Source organism: Diabrotica undecimpunctata, chromosome 7 (assembly GCF_040954645.1).
Source record: "Diabrotica undecimpunctata isolate CICGRU chromosome 7, icDiaUnde3, whole genome shotgun sequence".
Lineage (NCBI taxonomy): Eukaryota > Metazoa > Arthropoda > Insecta > Coleoptera > Chrysomelidae > Diabrotica > Diabrotica undecimpunctata.
In genome coordinates this window covers 13,119,319-13,142,486 of record NC_092809.1, presented here as the reverse complement: position 1 = coordinate 13,142,486, position 23,168 = coordinate 13,119,319, and the positions used below count along the sequence as shown (strand labels likewise).

The 23,168-nt window shown below is 33.1% G+C and overlaps 1 protein-coding gene across 1 annotated transcript in view; it reads right to left on the bottom strand.

The window, feature by feature from the left end:
* The window catches only part of Duox (dual oxidase), a 96,131-nt gene extending 73,174 nt beyond the window's left edge, over window positions 1-22,957 (bottom strand). The window contains exons 1-2 of the mRNA XM_072536739.1: window positions 22,625-22,957; window positions 1,138-1,218 (exon numbers count right to left, since the gene is read on the bottom strand). Coding sequence (XP_072392840.1) covers window positions 1,138-1,218; window positions 22,625-22,676 — 133 coding nt within the window. The 5' untranslated portion in view covers window positions 22,677-22,957. The remainder of the gene's footprint in view (window positions 1-1,137; window positions 1,219-22,624) is intronic.
* Between the last annotated feature and the right edge of the window lie 211 nt (window positions 22,958-23,168).

Below are 23,168 nucleotides of genomic sequence, written 5' to 3'. Positions count from 1 at the left end.
TCCTTACCATTCCATCACTCATAATGTTTTGTCCGTAAACTTCAACGATCTCACGATGAATATTGATCGGTTTTACGCCTTTAGCACTAAGAAATCGTATAACAGCCCGTACTTCACAATCAGCGTGACTCACGATTGTTGGAGGCATCTTAAACACTGGAGTAAACAAGTATACAATGAAGAATCAGACTGTAATGGTGTCAGTGCGTAGACAAGAGATGTAGGTAACCAGCGCTCATGCGCGGAACGCCGACCGTAGCGCTCCGGCGGCGGAATCGCAAAACGGTACTTACTTAAAAAACATGAATCGTATATATATATATATATATATATATATATATATATATATATATATATATATATATAAATATGTTGGAAATATCGGGTATGTGGTCTATTAAATAAAAATCTTTGTTTTTTCTAAATCTCAATATTTCGCCATTTATTTGATGGCTTCATCGGGAGTAACTGTAAAAAACAAACATTTCAAAACACTGACGTACACTTGGATTTACAATACTTACAGAAATTGAAAGATTATACACATAAATAAAATTAATACTAAAATAATATTATTGTTGATAACACTGTACATTTAATAAAATGCATGTTAAAATTTAAAATATCTTTGAGCACGTTCGTTACAATCAATAAGATGGATATATATATATATATATATATATATATATATATATATATATATATATATATATCCTCTAGAGGATGATCTAAAATCCATCGGAGTTAAAGCATGGAGAAGAGTTGCCAGAGACAGGGGCGAATGGAAGATTGTTCTGAAGAAGGCTTTTGCTCATAACGAGCTGTAATGCCACTGATGCTGATGATGATGATATATATACATATATATATATATATATATATATATATATATATATATATATATATATATATATATATATATATATATATATATATATATATATATCATCATCATCAGCATCAGTGGCATTACAGCTCGTTATGTATATATATATATATATATATATATATATATATATATATATATATATATATATATATATATATATATATATATATATGTATATATGTGTGTGTTTGTGAGCGAGTGTGTGTGTGTGTGTGTGTGTATACAAATTGTTTTTACAAACAACTTACCTACAGACCCCCATTCGGGATGCGCTAAGTTATTGAACCATCCATCATACCTTTGTTTTTCTGTTTTACTTAGTAGTTGGTCTGAAACAAAGATAAAATCAAAATAAAAAAAGAAGAAAGATGTTGCTTAATTTGCAAACATAATCAGGTCACCAGACAGGTCATAGACAGGTCAATAATATATGTACATGACAGGATCGACAGGTCAATCATATACATGAAATACTCGTATGAGACTGATCCTAATACACTTCCCTTTGATAAACCTGCATAGATTTTGCTCATATCAGAATTAATATTATTTTGCTTAATCCTGAAATACTTTTCTGAATACTGTTATATTCATGTGTTATAGTTGATAACAATTGGAACGTTCTATTTATCAATCAATTTATCATTTCATAAATAAGTATTAGTAAAATTGATTATTTAATAATCCCATTGATCCTGCCTAACAGCGAAGGACAATTAATTATCTGCTTTTTATTGATTTCTCAAAAAAAATGTAAAACCTAATCTTCAGCCTTATGTTTTCAAAATTTGTATAATCTCCCTTATGCATATTTACTTAATCTATTTTTAAACTATTTCTTTCTCAACTTCAACTTTAACTTGTAGGATTCGATGCGGTTGAAGGTAAAATTAACAAACAATTTTGTACATCTGCTGCATCTACTAATTAAAGAATAAAATTAATATGTTTATTATATACATAAAATTTCGTCATATGTATAATACTTGTAAAATTTAAATTTTTTATTCAACTCTCTTTTAATTAAATTTATTCCTAATGGTCGTTTAAATTTCTTTATAAATCGAACTACATGAAGACCACACGGAAGAAAGGCGAAATGTCACAAAGAGGTTAATTCGAGAAAATTGAATTTTTAACTTTCAAACCCTAAACATCATCATACAATTAAATATTTTGCGTACTTCTTTATTTAAGTAGTCTTCATACTTATTTTGTAACGTATTATTTAATCAACGGAATTTAAAATAAAACACAAAACTTAGGAACATTGCTTTATGTAAACACAAGTCACTACAAACACGGGAAAAAAGCGAAATATATGACAACAATTTTTTTTCTGATCTTCATTTGTCTAGCTTTTATTATTTTCTCCTCATTTTGTTTACGTTTTTGTTGTTTTTGTTGTAAGGTAAGCCTCTATAGAACGATCTAGCCCTTTCAGATGTGCAAAACTGACTCAAGTGGACCAGATCGTTAAATTTTTCCTTAGAAATTTTCCTTAGCTCTAAAAAACATCTCTATGAAAAAAGAGAAAAGGAAGGGAATTTTTAAAACAAACTCACCTGTATATAATTTTGGTGGCAAAATAAACTGGCTCTCGGGTAGTTGCACCTCATCGGAATTTGTAAATGGTTTGCGTATAATTGACGTCTCCCATTGTCCATTATAGGAATCTCGGTGTTTGAAAAGGCGTGGATGATCTTTCAATATTTCGAGTTCTCTGATTGGTCTTGATTTATATGTTGGTTTAGTTACGTAAATTTTGTCCAAGAATAGTAACCAGTTTCTTATAAGTGATTGATCGACCTCTACGACATCGAACGGATTTGGTTTTACTCGACATGATCTAATTTCCGTGTACCAATCCTCAGGAAGTTCAGCCATAATTTTTTGGTTTATCACACCCATATCTCGATCGCACTCCATGTAAGAATGACCTCGTATTGGGAAGGTTACTTTGATTGAGTCCAACCTTTTTGCAGTATTAACTACATAGTGAAGATAACGGAAAACAGTGAAGTTTTTATTTTGGCCGCCACATGAATCACAGAATATGTGGAGATGACGAAATGACAGATCAAGCTGAACAAAGATAAAATGGTGCAGAAATGACACTACTTCGTTTGAACCTTTGCCTCCTATGGTTTCTGGAAAACAATAAAATGTAGCATTTCCTGTTGACAATACATGAATATCAAAGGAGTGAAGCGTCAGTTGTCTCTTATAGTAGACGTCGTTGGTCGGAATATTTGGAGTGGATAAATTTTTTTCAAAATCCATAGATACTGCTTCACAGTTAACATTCTGCATTGCTGCTTTCCTTGCCCTTCTCTTTATTTCATAAAATGCTTCGGCTTTGGATTTGTGTAGGTTATTTGACAAAGTTATTCGTTTTATCTCAACTTCTATCTTTTGTTTTTCAGAGGCATCAATTGTTTCATTCTGTTTATTGTGAAGGACCTTAAGTTCAGCCAAGAAATGATCGCAAGCACTACACGTATCACTCCGCGGATAGCCGAAGCTAATGTTAAAATGCTTATTAAAGATTTGTCGATATGTTTCGTAAGACAAAGGAGCGCCCTTATCGGATTTGTACATAGTGTACATTTTCTTAATATTTAAGTCATCCGGAAGGTACATTTTCTTAGTTTTATTTTTACTATAATGGCTTTCTCTTCCTTTAAAACGCTTTATGTGTTCAATAACTTCATCTAGCTGTTGTTTTGTTAATGCGTGTTTTTTTGGATTTTTTCCGAGTTTGTCAATTGGTGCACTACCAGTAGCTTTTAAACTTTTTTGAATATTTTCAAGCCTCTTCCGACCAATGCCATGAAGGCTTAGAAAAGCTTTAAAACAAACTGGGACGTCAGTAGTTTTATCGTCAGTCGTTATTCTAACTCTAAAAGAATACGTTGCATCATGCAATCTTGATGTAGCTTCATCTCGGGCTCTTCTTTGCTTTACGGGCATTAACGTTATTAGGCCTGCCAAGTAAATATTTTGTTCATCACGCCCCATACGGTTAAAATTGTTTATAATGTTTGATCGATTTTGTTGATCTACTGTTTTGAAACACTTAAGTCTCTTACATTGACAATCGTCACCTGTTTCATGGCTCTGTTGTCTTAACCGCTTCATTACTTCATTTATTCGACCTGTAATTTTCCTTTTTCTAGTGTTTTTTTCGCGACACGTATCATCTCTTTCACTATCCGTCATTTTAGAACACAATAACACGCACTTTATTTAATGAAGGCTAATCGAAAACTAAACGTTTTTAGTAAACAAAATGCGGCGTGTACTCCCCCGACGTCCCGACAAGCACTGACATTCCACCTTTCTCGGATTTACGCGAGGACCATTCGCCTTTCTTCCCTGTACGAAGAATTTTATAACGTGTTTTAAGCTATGAGGATTCGTCTTTTTCCCATGTTTGAACGACTCACATAAAACTACTACTAAAAACCTACATATTGCTGCTCTGAACAAAAAATAATCAAAAATTGACATTTCGCCTTTCTTCCGTGTGGTCTTCACATTTAAACTCATTAAAATTAATAGAATACGTAATTGAACATTATTTATTTTTTTTTGTTAAAAGCGAATTGTTTATGAGGTCATGGATTTCTTTTATGTTCTTAGAGGCTACATTTGTTCGAAAAAAGTTCAAATTTTTAAATAAATATAATTTTAGATCTAGTTACATACAGGATATTAAAACTAAATTCACGAACCAGAAGAAAGATTGTGCAGGTTTGCGCTCTAACTTAAAAAGCACCTGATGATGAAATTAATACGTTTTACGAAGACCTTAAAAAAAAAAGAAATTTTAACGATAAAATTGGAAGAAAGCTTGAAGATACTGAAAATAAGATTGGAAATTTCGGATTCGACACAAGAAATACAAGAGGAGAAAAACTTATGAAAAACATTTTACAAAAAGAAACCTAACAGAAAATGGACATAGATCGCACTTAAAGATACTGATAAAAACGAAATAGGCTATGATTTATTATAAATCACGTTTTCGCAAATTTTACCAGATTAAATTGTTCAAATGTTTACACCTTGGCAAAACCAGATCAATTAAATGGGTATTTAAATAATATAAAAACCAAAAATGGTGTATTTTATATGAACAAGGCCTATTAAACATGTGATAAGGATACGGATTTATGTAAGTGTAAAAATCGTAAATACGAGGGATAATGCTTAACTTTTGAAACTTTGTGAATATAATCTATACAGGGTGAGTTTTTAGTGCGGCTTCGGTCGATAATTCCATTATGGTATATAATATCCAAAGGAAAAAATGTAGGCAATTATATTCTTCAAAATATGTGGAATGGAATGTGGAATTCTACAGGGTAATTAATAATTACGTGGCATAGCAAATATACAATCTTTCAAATATGTAGTTCACTATGATAGTGGAGGGTTCTCGGTCAAATATTGGAGAATTAAAAGAGGATATCAGCTACTTCATCCTTTTATTGAAGACGTTCCGTGAATTAATTTATACACATCATCAGTTTATTCTACACAAGATATGCAGCATAGTAAGTTGGAAGTGAGATAAATAGCTTAATTTATGAACGTTCAGTTTTAAGTTAGAAAAAACAGAAGTCAGTTTTGTAAAAGATATTATATAAAATGTGAAGCATGTTCATAATTTCTTTAAATTATTCCCTTTAGTAAATTATTTTCACGCCGCCCATGCCTGCATATCTTCCTCAAATAACCGACACTACCGAGCGATTCGTTACGCCTTTTTTTTAACAAAGAAATAACTTCGCCAAATGCTCCTTCTTCTTTTTATCTTGTTTTGGTACATAAAAATCTTTCCTAATAACAAAGGAAAAATGACCTATTGTGAAATCTCCGAGCTACCTTCTCAGAAAAACAGAAGAGTTGTTTTTCGTAGAAAGTTTACTTTCCATTGGTAAAAGCTATGAAAATGAACCCCAGTAGCCCGGCTATTTAATGTCAATTTCGCGTGGCATCCTTCAGCCAATATCCCCTCCCTATTTTCAACCTTCGCTTGTCTAAGCCCTTCTAAGTTCACAATCCGATGTTCATTTCCAAGTTGGTTCCTGTGGCAAGCGGTCTTATCTTCGACAATCGGCGGTAGGTGGATTTTCAATTCACCCTTATTTATCTTTACACAGTGTGTCTTATATTAATTATTTTCTCTTTTGTCAAACAGACGTCTTCCAATTGAAGTCACTTCTGTTTGCCGTTCAGATTCTACGACGTTCAGATTCTACACCGTTCAGATTTTACACCGATTCATATTCTACACCGTTCATATTCTACACCGTTCATAGTTTACACCGTTAATACGTGTACACTATTCAAACATTCACCGCTACGTTCGTTCACCTCGATCATCAGTCATCTTCATTTTATCTCAACTACCTGTACTACTCCGGTCTAGCTGCCTCTTTTCGTCGGCCTAAGACAATCTAAGGGATTACGTTAGGAAGACCGCAATTTATTGTGGGCGTGTCATCCCAACTACCTGTTGTACGGAACGAAGTCAAGTGCCTTATTGAGGGCGTAATACCATTAACTGAATACACCTGTTTCGTGAGTATAAGTTTTATTGACTAAACTGTGATAACGAAATCTTTAGGAGTTGATTTATGACTCCAGTTCAGTGTACCTTCTTATTTATGGAGGTTTAGTTTGACTGAGTATAAAAATACAGGATAATATATACGTATAAATAACGTACAATTTATTTTATATGTAGATTATATTTCTGATAAATTCTATTCTTAGATTTGAAGTGATCACGATCAAAAACCTAGTAACTTCATGTTTAGGTATCCTCAAGGCATAAAGTTCACTTGCTTGCCAAATATTGACGTAGATATAATTATAATGTTCCTTGCCTTTTTCTAATTCTTGAGGATACTAAATTATTTATAGCTATTTTTCAAAGAGATATTTTTTGTTTGTAATTAATAATCAGTTACGCAATAATCATGCCATTTAACTGTTCAATAAAATTTGGTAAAGTACATTTACTTTCAAATATACCTAAATATAATTTTTTTAAAGAACTATTTGCTTTTTATTTCTTTTATATTTTTTTATATAATTTGAATTTATATTTTTGTGTTTCTCTTCCAGGCATTTTTTATTGAATTATATTATTATTTGTTTGATCGTATATTTTGAGTATATGTGTCGAAATATTAGGAGTGTACCGCATAATTCCGATACCTTTTCTCTCACGGTTTACTTTATTCTCGCGTGAGTTCTCTAGCTGTACCTTACCTTTCTCGTCATCCTTTTCTATGTGCCTTAAGGTTTCCCTGTTCCTCTAAAAATAGGGTGGTGCCCAAATAACTTTTCTTCTCTTATCTCTTATCTTCTCTTCTAACTTCTTATCTTTGTGTTGTAAGTATTTCTTTAATTGATCCGTGATATTTGAGCTGTAACAAGAACCCCGACCAAGATACCTCTACCAGACTGAAGCCCGAGCCTAGTACCGTTCTTTGTGTAACCTCCAATCAATCATCTAGAGGGTACAAATGTTCAAAGAACAGTATTGTAAAAAACTTAATATAAGTAACAGAACAAAAACTATCCAAGATGGAAGACAGACAAAGTTCCAAATTAGCACTGATATTATTTAATAATACCATACACATGATATAAAATAATTTTGTCTGAACGGGAATAGCCTTACATTAGATTTTAAAATACACAGCAGCTAAATTTTTATGACAATAAAATTAGAATTTCTAATACCTAACTGATTAAAGAAATAGATCAATAAAGCAGTAATCGACAAGTTTATAGTACCTGTTTTTAATAATAAAAAATTTTAAATTCAACAGTTTTCTACATCACCAGTCTCATGATAACCGACACATTTATCTTTCAACGTAATCTAAATACAAAATAACTTTTTGTAAGGAGTGGTAGAGGCAACGATCTTGTATAGAAAAGTATTCATTCCATTTTTATATTAAGGTTAGTGTTGAAAAAACTGACCGTTTATCATGTTTCACAATTAAAAATATTAGAGAATATTAAAATTAGAATTCCTAATGTAATACCCAAATTCAGTATCGAGTTTGAAAGTTTGATGTTATGATCACTAACGTCAATTATTAGTGGAGACAGTACATGAAAAAAATAAATTTGGTATGCTTTTGTTAGTTGCTTGAGCATAATTATTGCGTCTTGTCAGTATTTATTTTTATAAAATAAAAATATATTATTGGCATTATATCCGTAATAGTCGATTGAAAAGTGAAATTGAGATTAAGATTACATTTTTAAGAGGACGCAATTTTATTTTTTTGATGTGTGGGGGGTTTATACTTAAGTTCAAGTTTGTGGGATCGCCACCGTTGTCCACGTAAATTAGCAACCCTACAGAAAATTTTATAAAACATTATTTGTAGAAAATTAAATTTTTTACTTTATTTTGATTACTTTTATCGTAAAATTGAAAATAAAAGTTATAAACAAAAATAACTAAAAATCTTTGAACAAATTTTTTTTTCAGCCTTATAACTTTTTTTCTGTTCATTTTACAATAAAATAATACAATGTATCAAGAAATATTATAAAGGGTTATCACAGAGGCTTATCACTGCGCAGAGCTTTCGATATCCTCTCTGATGTCTTCTTAAGGGCTTCAAAAGTCTATTGGCCCCGGCGAGCCCCCAGACACTACTACACTGATCACTTATCAATGCACTACTGCTATTGGAACAGCGGACGGGTCATTTAAACCATCGATGGTGAAGTGGTTTGGGTGAAGATTGGAGTGGTGATTAGCGCGGGGGTTGGCGCGGCAAAACTGTACAACCTCTCGAAAAAAATGCTTCATTATTCGTCAAAAATTCTTTTCATTTTATCGAACTTCTTAAACAATATCATATCTCACAGTCAGATATTTCATTTCGATATCATTTTACTCTTTACAAAAATTGCTAAATACGAAACTCTTAACATTTTTAAAACTAAATACAATATCCAGCGAGACCACTTATCTTTCATTAAACATTGTATGTCCAACACTTATTTCATCTTCCTTAATCAATTCCACAGACAAATAAATGGTGCCCCAATGGGCTTCCCACTGTCTTTAGTAATTGCCAATATCTTTATTGAAGATTTCGAGACACGAGCACTATCCACATCAATGCTCAAATCCACACGTTGGCTACGATATGTTGACGATAGATTCGTCATTCGGCCCCATTGCAGGGATGCTTTGGTGATCTTTCAAACCCATCTGAATTGAATACATCCTAGCATCCAGTTCACGATGGAGGTGGAAACTGATTAATCTCTACCGTTTCTCGACGTTATCGTAAAAAAAACAATCTTAAGGTTTTCATCACTCTGTTTATCCAAAACCCACCCGTACCAATCGTTACTTGCATGCCAACTCCCGTCATCCACCTTCACAAATGAATTCAGTCATTAATACCCTTGTCTCCAGATCAATACGCCTTTGTAGAAGATTGTTACCTTTGTAGTAGATTGTACGCCTTGTCAAGTAGACCCGCCGAGCTCTTTAAAGCTCTTTTCTTCTTTACATCAAAGGTGTCACTGACAAAATCAACAAAATTCTCAAATCAAGAGGAATAAAGACAATATTTACTACCCAAAAAAAACTTCCGCTCTCCTCCGCCAATCCTCCCGGTCCAAGGCATGCTCCTCCTCCAAACCTCTCGATTCCATCGCTCTTCTAATTCCTTCATTCCATGAAGGTGGAGGTTAACCTCTTTTTCTTCTTTTAGGGGGCTTCCATGTCATCTGTGAAATTTTTGGGGCCAACGTTCGTCAGGCATTCTCAGTAGGTGTCCAAACCATTTTAAACCTTTTCTTTCTATTCTGTCAATGACCGTTTCTGTAGCATTCATGTTATTTTTTATAGGTTCGTTGGTCTTCCTTTTCAGCCTTAATGTTCTAGCTCTTCTTCTCAAATAATCCATTTCAACTGCGAACAATCTTCTCTTCAGGTCTGCATTAATTGTCCTTACTTCAGACTCATAACAAGGAACTGATTCAACCATGGTTTGCCCTATTCTGTTTTTGTTCCTTTTGGAAATGTTGCCATCCCACCATAAGGAGTTCAGACATCCTACAATTTTACGTCCCTGATTAATTCGATGTTTAATTTCGGTTTCTCCCAAGCCGTTCTTATCAATGAATGCACCCAAATATTTAAATTTTTCCACTTGTTTGATTTCCACGTCCTTCTCTATCAACACTTCAAAACTTGCATCTGAATTGATAACTAAATATTCCGTTTTCTTCATGCTGACTTTGTAACCCCCATTTTACATATTCTCTGTATAGACGCTTTATCATAAATTCTAGATCATAAGAATCTTGAGCTAGGACGACTTGGTCATCCGTAAAGTTCAGGGAGAACAGTACGTCATTTCCTATGGGGATTCCCATTCCCTGACAGTGGTTTTTCCAATGTTGGAGGGCTGCCTCAATATATAAATTAAACAGTAAGAGTGACATACTGCATCCTTGTCTTAGTCCTTTAGTTATTTTTATTGGCTCTGATAGTCTATTTCCAATTTTTAGGTAAGTAGTGTTATCCCTGTATACTTCTGTGATTATTCCTAAAAGATATGGACTAATGCCGAGTTGTTGTAAAGCTTGCCAAAATTAAAGTCTTGAAACTGTATCATACGCCTTTTCTAGGTCGATGAAGGCTAGATGGTCTTCGGTACCAACAGATATTCTTTTTTTTTTCAAACAAATTGTACAATCCAAAAAAGGATTTATAAACATTCCATTCCGTTAGCAATTCCGATTCAATTTCAGATATAGGTCAACACCATCTTCATACAGGTCACAATATTGATTTTAAAAACTCCAGAACTATAGCCCTATCCGCTTCTATAAACCAAGAATTATCTGAGAAGCCATAGAAATTGAAAAAATGTCAAATTGTCTCAAAGGAATGACGGCATCCGATTACCTTCGACATAGAGACCTTTCATAAAGAAAATATCGTCCGCTCCACCCTCCAATCACAATTCCGCAGTCAGAAATGTTCGCGCTTAGTCTCTTCTCAAGTCAACATACAGTAAATGTACTTCCTGGTTAACGACAATTTTCTTTTCAATAATCTGTGTAAGGCAGAATAAATGGTAATAGTTGACTTACCTGCACGGCCTATTCTTCGGCTTCTATAACTTTGTATTAATTTTTATTCTACCTTTAATCACTTTTCCGTATATTCTACCGACTGAATTTGCCACAACTATGCCTCTATACTTGTCACTGTCGTCCCTTCTGTATGTCTTGAGAATGGTAGACAGAATACTGAATCTATATCCGGGTACACAAGTCCTATTCAATTACAAACAAACTTTTATAAATCTTACTCATCTTTGTAACACTTATAATTACTTAACAATTCTAAAAAGCCCACACTTTATTACACTTATTCCGTAATGATACTTGATGAATTGCTTGTCATAAAAGAGATGAAGTAACAAATCATTAACTCAAGTGAAGAAAAAATGTGTGCCACCTATATGAATTTATTAATCTGATTATTTTTTAATTACTACAGTTCTCAGCTTCCGCCTCGAGAGTTCTTTGTTGATATAATTATCACAAAAAAGGTATTTTTGATTTTAATTAAAAACATTAATTGCTTTTAAATTTTATTTTTATGTATACAATATTATGAGTAATAACCAATATACAAGGATTATAATAAAAGCAATTTTTGTGTAACAGGAAGCCGGAATTTATAGAAATAATTTATTCTTTTAACGTAGATGGTAACTAGCGTGTAAAGATATCGCATAACACAAGTTGTAAAGTCCTTAAAAATGTGCTTAATGCTAATTTGTGTTAAAAAATAATTATTGTAAAAAGGTAGCTCGATAATACACAAATTAATGAAGTTGTATAAGTTTAAGGTGTCTTATTAAATTTTTTACACAAAATGATATTAGAATTAGAAAATTTTATCGGTCCAGGTGGCTACACAGGTAAGGTAAACTTACCACTCAATGGAGGGGGGGAGTTATTTTGGTCAAATTTTTTGTACGTATTTATACTCAGGTAGGTAATACAAAAGTAATGACCTGCGAACCTAAACCTAAACAATATATTGTGGTTTATTAAGTTTAATTGAAATCATTGACAAAAATTTGTATATAGGGTGACTATAAAACAAAATTACGAGTTTCTCAATGTGTTTAAATGGATCACCCTATATATATTTTTTAAAATATTGTATTTATGATACTCTAAAATCTAAAAACGAAGAGTTAACAGATTTGATCTGGGTATTAGCAGAAAGTTCAAGAAATTGCTTGCATTCAGAATATATCACGAGCGATATCCTGAACGAAAGAAGCCAAACGCAAGAGCTTTTGAAAAATTAATGCATCGTTTTGTTCGCACTGGGTCAGTTGTATATGAAAAAAATGAGAAAACCAAAACTGTTCTAAGTGAAGAAAAGGAATATGATGTACTGATATCTACTACTGAAGATCCTCACATCAGCACTCGTGAAATTTCACGTCAACATGACATTCAGACAATCAAACTTCAGTAGATAGGCTACAGGTCTTTGAGCGCAACCCCTAAATCGCAACCCTTAAAATCGCAACCCTCGGTCGTAAGTGCCAAACGGCTTAACGTAGGATGACGTACGAGGGCTCGTTGGAAAGGGAATGAAAAATGGGGTTGAACGCAGTATGTGCCGTGCGCATCGGAGCATGCCGAAAGGGCATTATTAGGTATCTTCGTTTCTATTGGTCCGATCGTGACGTACGAGGGCTCGTTGGAACGGGGAGGAGACGGGGAGACAAAAACCAAAGATGGCGGCGTTGCCAAATGGGCGCTAAAACGTATCTTCGTGGCTATTGGCCTTAACGTATGGGGTGTCAAATGAAAGCATTGGTGACACACAGAAGCCATGTCAACGTTCGAACATTCTTCTTCCTCTTTTCCGTAGAGTGCCTAAGAGAACGTCGACGTAGGACGTGTCATTCGACGCAGAACGTGAAATTTCACGTCCTGCGTCGAATGTCACATAAATGTCAAAACTTTCCTGAGAGGTAGATAGGCAGAAGAGGACCAACTGTTTGGCCACTGCGATCACTGGAATTCTTCAAAATTGATTTTTTCATGTGGGGCTATATAAAAGACTTTGTATACCAGAAGCCAGATGATATGAAAAATAGAATAATCGAAGATTTTAGTAAAATTGATTTACAAATGTTAAGAAATGTGGCTCGGTCATTTGAATATCGGTTACAAACTTGTATTGACGTTAAAGGTGGACATTTTGAACATATCCTTTAGACTTATTTCCTTAATATTACATTAATTGTTACATTCATTACATATTATTATGGTTTATATAATTTTTTAGTTACTTAATACAGGGTGAGCCTTTTAAAAAATTGAGAAAATCGTAATTTCGTTTTGTAGTTCACCCTGTATACAAATTTTAGTCAATAATTTCAATTAAACTTAATTTAAAAACTACAATATATTGTTTACTTTATTATACTTATAAAATAAATTATTGTTTATGCGTTACTTCTTTATATACATGGTGTTGATCTCATAGGGATTTCGAAATAAAAATGGTCATAACTTGTTAAATACTCTGTGTAGTAATACAAAGCGCAATATTATAAGAACAAGAATTATGAGAGGAATATAAACACGAAAAAATATATAGGGTGTCCCATTTAAAAAATTGTATGTTTGCTATACCACATAGTTATTAATCACCCTGTAGAATTACACATATTTTCCAAGTATGGAGAATATTATTGCCTACATTTTTTTTAAATAAGTTTTTTGGGTATCTTGAACCACAATGGAATTATCGACCGATGTAGCACTAAAAACTCACCCTGTATAATTTTCCTTAGTGCGGCCCTTTTTTTCACTTTGGTAACATTTGTTAACTCTTTTATACCAAATATCATCATCATCATCATTTTGGCTTTACAACCCTGTGTGGGTCCTAGCCTCCCCAAGCATTTTTTTCCAGTCGTCCCTATCCATCGCCTTCCTCCGCCAAGCACGTATTTCCATATTTCTCATATCTTGATCTATGTTATCTAGGAATCTTGTCCTGGGTCTTCCTCTTCTTCTTTGACCAATAGGCAAACCGACCCAGCTAGAAAAACGCTCCTTATACCAAATATTTTATTTCAAAATACTCTCAACGATACTAATGAAGCGTATGAAATTTAGTTAGATATAATTATATTCGTATATGACTAACACTTAAAATACATAAAATGTAACATGCAATTATTTCAAATCTATTATAATCATCCCGGACACGGATATCCCTAAATATATGCAGACATTAATACAGGCACGTACATACTTAAACTGTCACAAGTGTTGGAATTTTTCATTAGCGGTTTTATATTTATCTATTTAATGTAACAGGTCATTTTTATTTACGAATTATATAGTTAGTTATATATTATTATGGTTTTATAATCGGAAAATACCTTTTAAATTTTTCTATAAGTGCTGAAACGTAAATTGAGAAATTTCCAAATTCAATTATAGCTCGTTGCTAATTCTATGAGATGAAAAAACCCAAAATCTAATCAAGTATATCTTCAATAGAAAACGACGATAAACAAATAATATCGTATAAAATATGTCACAAAATTTATTGGTAGTTTTGTATTTAGATGATTATAATTTTAACTGAGGGATATTGACACAATTCGACGCTCGCAAATAAGAACATCGTAACTCTATAATCACAACTTTTCAGAAAACGAATTCAAAGTTTTTTTGTTTTTTCATTGATAAAAAAGTTTTTATCGATTTAAACGTAAATTTTGGCTAGAGCTAAAAGAAGATTCGTCGCTATACGTATATTAATTATGAAATTGAAAAAATACTTAAATATTTGTAAATTTTAACTTAAAAAAAACATACTATGTAAGTATTTACTTATTTTGAAGTAGCTAATATCTTATCAAGAGATACAATATAACAGTTTCTCTTTTTTAAATTACTTAATATCGTATGTGAAGATACGATGCACCTGCTTGCTATTTCTGAAGTCACTAACATCGTATCTAAAGATACACAAAAGAAGACAAAGATAAATTTGACAATGGTTATTCATTACTTCGATTTCAAGGTAAAAAAAACTATTGTTTAAAAACACAAAAAAAATTTCTGGAAAAGAAATGTGTACATTACAATGTAAAGATATTATATGTAATCAGTTTCCTTCACCATCTACATCTTCTTGGATAAGTGTTTAATAGGGAAGATTTTTATAAAAGTTGTGATAAATTTCAGGAACTCCGTGCTTGCATAGGTATTGCAAGTGATCATATTTTTTTTAATGGGAATTAAGTTTTTATAGGATTTGACTAAATTTTTAGGTGTACATATTAAAAGCTTCTTTAAAGTCATATAAATAAATAAAGTCATATTTTATTTTTATTTTCAGAGTTTCTTCACTAGAGATTTCTATTTCCCTTAGGTACGTCATTCCATCTAACGCACTTTCCGATTTCATCAGTCTTCCAATTTCTATCTCATTTGTTACTAACTTTTTCAAATCATAAACAATATCTTGGTTAACTTCTATTACGTTATGAGGTTCTCCAGTGACCTTTGGCATCTTAATAAGCATAATCCATTGGTCAGGAGTATATACGACTTTACACCTTTTTTTGTCGCTCTATTAAAGCGTGTGCACTGTCTGCTTTATTTTGGGTATGCCCATTTTCTAAAAAACGGTGGATTATAGAAACTTTATATTTTTCCGCAGCATATACATACATTGCATAAACAAAACGATTTCGATTTTGTCTGGCGCAATTGTCTGTGTAGAATACAAAGGGTATTAACTCCATCTTGAATTTTGTGTTTTATATATAATCCAGTACAACTTCGTTCGCTCCCCGATTTGCAATTGTTTCATGCCAGATGTAACAATGACCTTTATTATTACCTATGTCAAATAGGGTTAAATTGTAAGCGCTATATTTTAATTTATAATAAAAAATACTGACATCTTTGTAGGGGGTTACTAAAATCTGTAAATCGTAAGAAGTCACGTTGAATGATTTGTCCTCTTTTGCATGCTGCTTGTCGTTTTCTTTTAATTTTCGTACAGCTTCTTTATTTTCTTGATGTTTTCTTTTTTCTGTCTCTAATTCTTCTGCTTTGTTACTATCTGCCAATAAAAATTTGTCACATTGATCTTTTTTAGATAAAAAGAATCCTATGTTAAAGTCATGTTTAAAAACATATCTATACTGTCTGCAAGAGGCAATAGAAATTTTTTATCTTTGGTCCAGTCAATGTGCAATCTATATATTTGAGATCAAGACTGGATATCAACTTGTAGGTATTGACGTTTTCAGTCCTTGCGAGTGTAGTGTTATAAATTTTCTATTTCTTTCTACTTTGGAATCTTTAATAGTAAATTTGCCTCTATTGTCTGGACTTCCTATTCCAAATTAATTTTTTTCAAGTTTGGCCATGACAGTTCGTACCCAAATGTCACTAATATCAAGGGTGTTAAAAAAAATGGTTTGCAAACTTTAAAACTCGATTCTCCAACTGTTAAAAAATATTTCATTGTAAACTGACGCCGAGAATTTGTATGTCTGATAGTCTCTACTTTTTTTTGTTTTTTCGTTACATGTTTTGCTAAAAAGTCCATGTGCTTGTTGTGATTACCCAGCGCCCATTTGAAAAATAGTTCTTTGATCTTCCGAAATTTTTATGTAGCAAATATTTCATATAACAATATAAACTCAAAATATCCTGATCTTTCCTGGGGTCTTCAATAATAATATTGGTCTGTAGGATTTTCCTGTGTATGCCATTTGAGCCGGGACTGTGTTTTTGCCTAGGCAAAAGTCTATTTACGCCACTATCTGATGATATTTGGACCTTCTCTGAGGTTCTGGGTTTTCCGTAAGACAATTTATGTTTCGTCGGTATATATTCGAAATCGCTGTTTGAAGTTAGGTTATACATATTATCTTCTTCTTAAGGTTCCTTCTCCGTTACTGAAGGTTGGCTATAACTACAGCAAATTGCTCTCTATCTTGAGCTGTTCTTAGTATCGAATGTGTGTCCATGCCTGTCCAGTCTCTTACATTCTTCAACCAGGAGCATTTTCTTATTCCTGGACGTCTTCTTCCTTCCACTTTCCCTTCCATTATAAGTCGTAGGAATTTGTATTTTTCTCCTCTGTAAATATGTCCTAGATAACTCGTTTTTCTGTTTTTTACAATATTTAGGAGTTCTCTCTCAGTACCCATTCTTCTTAGCACCTCGTTGTTGATCACGTGCTCTGTCCAAGAGATCTTCAGCATCCTTCGAAAAACCCACATCTCAAAGGCTTCTATACGCCTCATACTTGTAATTCCGAGAGTCCATGTTTCCACTCCGTATAGCAATATGGAGTAAATAAAAGTTTTTCAAATTGGTATCGGATATCCAACGATAACGTAGAGTTTATTAGGAATTTTTCATTTGTTGAAATGCGGACCTAGCATATTCTATATTCTCGTGGTCTAGATCGTTTGTTATCCAGCAACCAAGATACATGAATCTTTGTACTGGTTCTATATGTTTGTTATAGATACAAATACACATTCGACATTTGGTGCACGTGTAACAGTCATTACTTTTATTTTATTTGTGTTTATATTTAGTTCCAAGCTATCTCCCTCTCTGGTTATGACATTCAAAAGTCGTTGTAAACCCTCAGCACTGTCCGCAATAATGACGGTGTCGTCTGCGTATCTTAAGTTGTTTACGTATTCTCCGTTGATTTTTATTCCTTCTTCAATATTTTCGAGGGCATTTTGAAAGATCTTTTCGGAATATATATTGAATAACAGTGGAGAAAGTACACAGCCCTGACGAACTCCTCTTTTTATTGGCAATTCTGCTGTCAGACGACTGTCTATTTTGATCGACGCCATTTGATCTTATGAAGTGCTACTTATTAAAAAATATGTTATGGTCTATACATGTTGTGTTAGGGTTTCTATGAGTTCTGTGTGTTTTACTCGATCAAACGCTTTTTCGTAGTCTATAAAACAGAGAAACACGTCTTTTCAGGGCAGTAAAATAGGCATTTTTGTAGTAATATCTGGAGGCCAAATAATGCCTCCCTTGTACCAAGCCCCATACGAAATCCAAATTGATTGTCGCTCAGGTTTCTTTCTTATTCTCTGTAAATTTGTTGATGTACAATTTTGAGTAAAATTTTCAGAAAATGGCTCAACAGGCCATTAATCTGAACTGTGAGCATATATTGGCTTTATTTTTCTTGGGTATACGTATATCTGGAACGAGTAAATAATTATCAATATTTAGGAATAACGCTAGAATAAAATCATAATAAAACCATAGAGATTAACAAGTGCACCGAAATAGCAAGAACGGCATCTATCAAAATTCCTACACTAAGAAATTTTATTACAGATAACTGACCCTCAGATTACATACTCAGATCGTAATAAATTTCAGCTTGGTTCTAGCAGTAGTAACAATAGGTACTTTAACCAGTCATTCCAATTATAAATATCGGAATTTCTAATCTGGAATTATGTGAAACTGGACTGTAGACAAACCAACAACCGAAAATTAGGTAATATATCACAAACAATAATATATTAGTGAAAAAATTGCTTGTATTGGGGTTTTCATATATCATGGTACATAGAAATATATCACCGATTCGAAACTCTAGTCTTGGTCGTCCCAATTCGCTCATAAAACGTCATAGTGAAAAAAATTAATTGTCATTTTTATTTAACAATTACTTAAATTCTATTTTATTTACACTCAGATTCAAAAATTCGATCCATTGTATATATCACCTCTATAACGACTTAGTTAAGGAATTTATGTGGCATAAACAGATTTAAAAAAAATCTTGTTATTAATTTAAGTACATTATTTTGACATTTATTATGACATTTCATATAAACAACATGAATTTTTATTTTTTTTTCAGAAATTTACGTCTGATAAATACCAAGAAATGCAGTTATTGTCGTGATCATTTTAAAAACCACACCTATTAAGTGTCAAAATAAGTGTAAAAATAGTGTAAAAGTGTTTTATTTTTAATTTAATTGTAATGTAATATAATGGTTTTAACAGCGATGGACGGTGCAAGGGCAATGGTTTTAGTTTAAGATGTTCGTAGTCATTATTATAAGGCTCTAGGCTCTAGTACTAAAAAATAGTAATACATACTTTATATTATAATAAGAATAGTAATACAGTATACTAATAGTATAGTAATAAAAAATGAGCCGTTTTACTGCCTTCGTTGACTACAAAAAGGCCTTTGATTCAGTGCCGCATGAATGGTTTATAGATATTTTGAAAATATATAAAGTTAATGATGATATAGCGACCTTTCTAAAACATAAACTGACGCAGTTGAAGAGTAAATTTCACCAACAAATATCTGGTAAAAACAATATCGAAACTACAATTATACCAAATAACCGGGGACTTTTCCAAGGGGACACCTTGAGTCCGCTGTGGTTATGTGTAACGATGAACCCCTATCCCAGTTACTGAACTCAACTGACTCAGGTTTTAGCATCAAAAATTAAAATACTGTAGTGGCGAAGCATAATCATCTGTTGTATATGAATGATTTGAAATTAATAGCTTTCAGTCAGAACCACCTGTATCAGATGATAAAAAATTTGGAAACATTGGAAATATGAAAAGTGCCATGTTCTAAATATAGTCAGAGGAAAGGTTCAATCCAAAGGTTTCGATATGCAAGAGGACCAAAACATTGAGACAATGAGTGAAAATGATATATACAAATATCTCGGAGTAAAGCAAGCGCGGAAAATTGACCATAAACAAATGAAAACCGAACTAACTTCTGAGTTTGTGCGAAGAGTAAGACAGCTAAATCGGTCATATCTTAATAGTAAAAATCTGTTTAAGGCATTAAGCTACTTAGCTTCTAATTTGGTATTATTAAGTGGTCAGTATCGGATATAGAAAGACTTCAGCGTACAGTAAGAACACTTCTCATATAGGCGCAGGCTGAGGCATCTACTTTACATCGCGCAATTTACGCTGTAGATGGCACAACACCGCTCAAACTGAGGGAACAAGAAATGCGCATAATCCACCTTACTAAGCAAGAAAAAATGCGCACCTGGATGAGTAAACCTCTACATGGGCAACATCTAAATGAGATCAGCCAAGAATATATCGACAATACACCGTCGAACTATTGGTTGATATCAGGAAAGATGTTTTTCGAGACTAAGGGATACCTACTTGCCATTCAGGATCAGGTTATTCCAAAGTTATTATCAAAGACCCTCAGGTCCAAAACGACAGATGCCGATATGAATGTTAAGCCCAAGAAACCATCCAACATCTAACGGGGGGTGCCAGGCGTTTGTCGGAACTGATTACACAGAATGCCATGAATCAGTAGTAAAGATTCTTCACCAAGACCTAGCTAGAAACCTGGAACTTCTGCAAACCTACCATCTCCCTTATTATCAATACGTCCCTGACAGAATGCTTGAAAACGACAACTATAAACTTTACTGGGACCACACTGTACTCACAGAGCAACCATCATCAATTAGCCTATATTTGTCCACTGCTGAACGTAGGCCTCCCGTAAAATTTTCCACCTATTTCTATCTCGTGCTTCTTGCATCCAGTTTGTGGTGATGCGTTTGATATCATCCGTCCATCTAGTCGGCGGTCGTCCTCTGCTTCGATATGCCTCTTGCCTTGGTCGCCATTCCAGAATCTTTCTGGTCCATCTATCATCCGTTAATCTGGCAACATGTCCGGCCCAAGCCCATTTAGCCATGGCTATATTTTCAACTGCATCTGTGACTCCTGTTCTTCTTCTTATTTCTAGGTTTGGTACTTATCTCTGATGGTAATACCTAATATTGATCTTTCCATAGCGCGTTGTGTAACTCTTATTTTATCTATTGTTCTTTTTGTCAGAGTCAGTGTTTCTGCACCATATGTAAGAACCGGTAAAACGCACTGGTTAAAAACCTTTCTTTTTAAACAAACTGGGATAACAGACTTGAAAATGTTATTCAATCTACCAAAGGCAGCCCGTGTGAGACCTATCCTTCTTTGTATTTCAGTTGTCTGATTATCTCGGCCTAAGCGAATCTCATGCCCTAGATATTTGTAAGCTATTACTTGATCGATGCTATGGCTCTCAATCAGAATTTTACCGCTGACTACAAGGTTGGTCATAAATTTTGTCTTTGAGATGTTAATTTTAAGACCAATTGTTTATGATACTTTATAGAGCGTGTGCAGCATTTTTGATAAAGCTACAAAAAAAATGCTGCACAGAGCAACCAGTGGCACATAATAGACCGGATCTCATACTAGTTAACAAATTTACTAGATAGACAACATTAATAGATGTGGCGATACATAACAAAAATAATCGGCAAAATACAACGAAAAAATCGTTAAGTACAGAGATCTAGAAATACAAATAAGGAGACAATGGAAAGTACTCAGACGATACCTGTTTTTCTCTTTACTGGAGGAGTTATTCCGAAGAGCATCTTAGAGAACATAAAATAGCTGGGTCTTAATGAACATTTCTATAAGACAATGCAAAAAGCAGTACTGCTCTCAACATCTAGATGCGTAAGAAAATTTTTGGCAGATGCTCCGTCACCTAGGGCTCGATAACATGGAAAGAGTCCCACCAGAGCTCAATCCTTTTGATACCGTAGGTATCTGGGTTGAGTTAACTTTCCCCTTAGAGGCAGTGTGAGCCGTATGGCTAAATCTGGATAATAATAAAATATGGATAGGAATCTACATAGAGACAATAAAGAACAAATTTAATAAGGGTTCAGAACAGAGAGAATGAGCGTAACAGACGAAAACCGCCAATATACAGAAAACATGACAAGAACAAGTAAAAATTTCTCCAATAGTTCTAAATTGATAATCATGAAGGCAAATGTGAGAGACCTACGATCTGTAGATATCTGTAGATATATTTATTAATAATTATAGATAAACGTATGCCTTGGTTGTGTAGAACAAATGAATAGCGCATGTTTATTGAAGGTGAGGCTAAAAGGCACATCAATCATCACAGACTCAAAAGAAATTAACAGAATGATAAAGACCGAAAAGATAAATATTTAAGTGAAGATTCAAAAAGCAAAACTAGCCTAAAATAATTTAAAAATTTATCCAGAAGCATTATAAATCTTCAAAATGTTTTCAGTATGGTCGGACCATCATCAGTGAAAAAACCTGAAAGTATATTTCCACTTTGAAATGAAAAGAAACATAAGGTAAAATTTTGACTGTTAAATTACAAAATATGTAAAAAATACTTACATTAAAAGTAGTTGAAACTAGCTACGTAAAGAAATGTAGAAACCCTTATCTTACATGAAAATTATGGTGAATTTTGATATTTAAAAACGAAAACGCTGGGAGGATTTGTAATCCTTTTGGATACATTTTTAAATTATTTAAATAATATACCATTATACACAAAAAGTTCTGACTTCTATCTAAGTTCTTTTAAAAATATGGTAATAATACAAGAAAAAATACTAAATTATAGTATTTAACGTATATTTACTACATGTTAAATATATTTTTACTTATTTTTATACCTAGCGTTTTTATCCGAATTTTTTTTATTCATTCAAAAAAATGTCAACATACCTGATTGGTAAACCGCAAACACCACCGCCAAAAAAATCCAAATGTGCTTCATTATTTTGAAAACTTTTTTTACACTTCATCAGCTGTTCATGATTGCATTACCTACCACAAAGAACTGTCAAGTAAGCGCACTTTTTGAATTATCCTCACATTTCCTACAGAAAGTTAATAATCGTAAGTAGCAATCGATCGATTTCGCGAAAGTTTTCCAAATTAATTCCCGTAATTTAGAATAGTGCGATCTACAATGGAAAGAACAGATTGCAATAATCCTACTAAGCGAGGTAAAGGTAAGAGAAAGTCGTCTCAGATAGTTTGCGGCCATACACACGTTGGAATACATCAAATACGGCGGACCCCCTCTACAAGAAAAACAGGCCAGTCCTTACTACAGGTGTGAAATAATAAATATGGAACACAGCATTTAATCAAATTATTATATTTGAATTTATGTATATTTGGAGTTACGTACTTCAGATCAACAATAGATGCAATGTTTATGAGAACGCTAAAAAATGAAAACAAATTGAAATAAGGAAACCTC